The 2,513-nt window shown below is 34.4% G+C and overlaps 1 protein-coding gene across 1 annotated transcript in view; it reads right to left on the bottom strand.

Annotated features, from left to right (window-relative positions):
• Positions 1–786: 786 nt before the first annotated feature.
• The window catches only part of NOVA1 (NOVA alternative splicing regulator 1), a 148,437-nt gene continuing 146,710 nt past the window's right edge, over positions 787–2,513 (bottom strand). Inside the window, exon 5 of the mRNA XM_081862731.1 lies at positions 787–2,432. Coding sequence (XP_081718857.1) covers positions 2,337–2,432 — 96 coding nt within the window. The 3' untranslated portion in view covers positions 787–2,336. The remainder of the gene's footprint in view (positions 2,433–2,513) is intronic.

Raw genomic sequence — 2,513 nt, 5'->3', positions numbered from 1 at the left:
TAGGACTTGGAATGCCAGGGTTCAAATTCCCACTTGGCCATGTAGCTCTCTGGGTGACTTTGGCTAGTCACTGCCTGCTAGCCTAACCCACCTCACAGGGTTGTGTGGAGATTGAGAAGGGGGAGAACCATGTATGCCACCTTGAGCTTCCTGCAGAAAAAGCTGGGACAGAAATGCAAACGAACAAACACATTTCTATCTTAAATTTGCTAGTAATTTTATAACTTGTTTGAGGTGATAATGGGGAAAATGCTGTTTTCTAAATTTCCCATCATATTGCAAATCTAGATTTTGTATATTTTCCCATGCTTCCATTAAGATTATAAAAATGCAACATTGAGAGAATATTAGACTTGTCTTTTCTTACTGCTTTGTCTAATATTAAGATGAGGTTGTTTTTTAAAAAAATCATAGTTAAGTTTAAAAGCAAATCTCTAGAAAAAGGTGTTATAAGCGCTGTTAAATCAAAGTATGAAGCTGAGCTCAATTTTTGATGTGTGAGAGACAATATGGGATATGACGGTCAGATAATCACATCCCTGGTGTGATAGGTTCTCATGACATGCCTGATCTTTACAATTGCTTTTTAAGAGAAAGAAATCTCCTTGAGGGGCTGTAAAGATGATATATCTGCCAGTAAATACTGAGCAGTAGATTTCAAGACTTCTGTGCATCTTTCTAAGATCAGGACTACTCATTTAGAATAACAACCATTTGATTACTTAGCATGCTTTTTTCCTGTGCAAAGAAAAGAAAAGAAGAAAAGAACAGTTAATACAAGCAACATCAGTATTAAAGATTATTTTAATATGTAGATTCATACAAATGATCACTGCTTAAAAGTGCCACATGGTCCCGCCACCATCAGTTACACATTTAATTTTTCCTTCCCAAGCAAATGGCAAATATTAAACTTAGTCACATTACATAACATAGACATGGTTTAAAATGGCAACACTTCCAACATGGCATGTTAAATAAATTCATTATGATCATATTAGTATTATGATATAGAAAAATAGCAAGACTCCTTTATATTCATAGTTTACTACAAATAGGGTTTATATTGCACAATGCCCCCCTGACAGTGAGTATAATTTTCATTTACATTACTTCCTTGGTCTTGGACGGTTTGTCCCTTTCGGGTTATTTATTTATTAAATTTCAATCTTGCCCTTTCTCCCAAAGGAGCCCAGGGCAGCTAATAACAAAACAGCAAAACAATTCATTTTTTTTCCTTTTAAAAAATTAAGGTCAGCAATCAGTAATGGAGAATTTTGCATTGTGTTGATAATATTGCAAACAATGTCGTTTATTACTGGAACATCCCTATTTACCATTTGTGAGCAATGGGCAGAGCATATGTCATAGAAGATGTGAGATCCTATCTTTCTCTCTATTACTCTAGAATTCCAAAGAATAAGAATACTTCTTCATTCTGGGTTCCACAGCAATCAACTTTAATTGCAATATGGAAGGGTATTTCTCAAACAAATATGAAAGCTTACCGTATTTCACTGTTCATTTTTATGAAAGAGATACTGTGATCATAGGCTCATGCAATCTCAAACATAAATCCTGCAATCTATCAGCACAGATCTGGAAGTAAGTCTCAGTGAATTCAATGAGACTTACTTCCGTGTAAACATGTATACCACTGCACTGGCAGGCTCTTACCTGCTTGATCATCCCCATTCATTACAATGGACTACATATATGCCACAGAATGTGCACACAAAATGAACTCGTTCCATGTGCACATTGGAGCACAGTGTCCAGAACAGGGAGCTGGATTATGAAGAATTTAATTTTCTTCCATAAAACTGAAAAGTGAAAATAGGCATTATATACTCCTTATATTACAAATTCTATATAATTTAAATAAAAAATAAATGTGTATATTTATAAAACAAATACAAATAAGTATTTCTCCAGAGCACTCTCAAAATAGATTGCTATATATGCTTCAGACCCATTTAAATTTATTAAAATGTCTAGGCTTTCACATTAACACCATCTAGAAATTCCCCAGTGCATGTTTACAATTGTAATAGGGAGACAACTGTCCTACAATAATATGGCACAACATGTGTGGGTTTTTTAAGTACACAAGACTGAATACTCCCCCCCCCAATACCAATGAAACAATTATTTCTTATTCCAGTAATATTATTTGTTGAATATGACATTTCCCCTCCTAAACCCAACTGCTTTGATCTGTACCTTCTCTGCAAATTCAGTTTGTGGCACTGAGTTTTCGTAAGATATAGGTGATATGCTAGTATTCTATGAATTGATATTTAGTACTTTAAAGTATCGTGAATAAACCGTCTATGCTATATGTTTTGCTGATTTTTTTTAATGCACATAATACTTACCAATCGTGTAAATGGCACTGACATACAACTGCAGCTAGCTATGTATATTAATGCCTATGAGAAAACAAACAGATGCCAGGAGGGAAAACTTTTAGATACTTAAGGCTAAATTAACTTTCCTCCTAGTAGATTAAA

This window comes from Podarcis erhardii (assembly GCF_964252035.2).
Source record: "Podarcis erhardii genome assembly, chromosome: 1".
NCBI classification, from domain to species: Eukaryota; Metazoa; Chordata; class Lepidosauria; order Squamata; family Lacertidae; genus Podarcis; species Podarcis erhardii.
The sequence above is the reverse complement of the archived record's forward strand: the minus strand, read 5'-3'. Positions and strand labels throughout refer to the sequence as shown.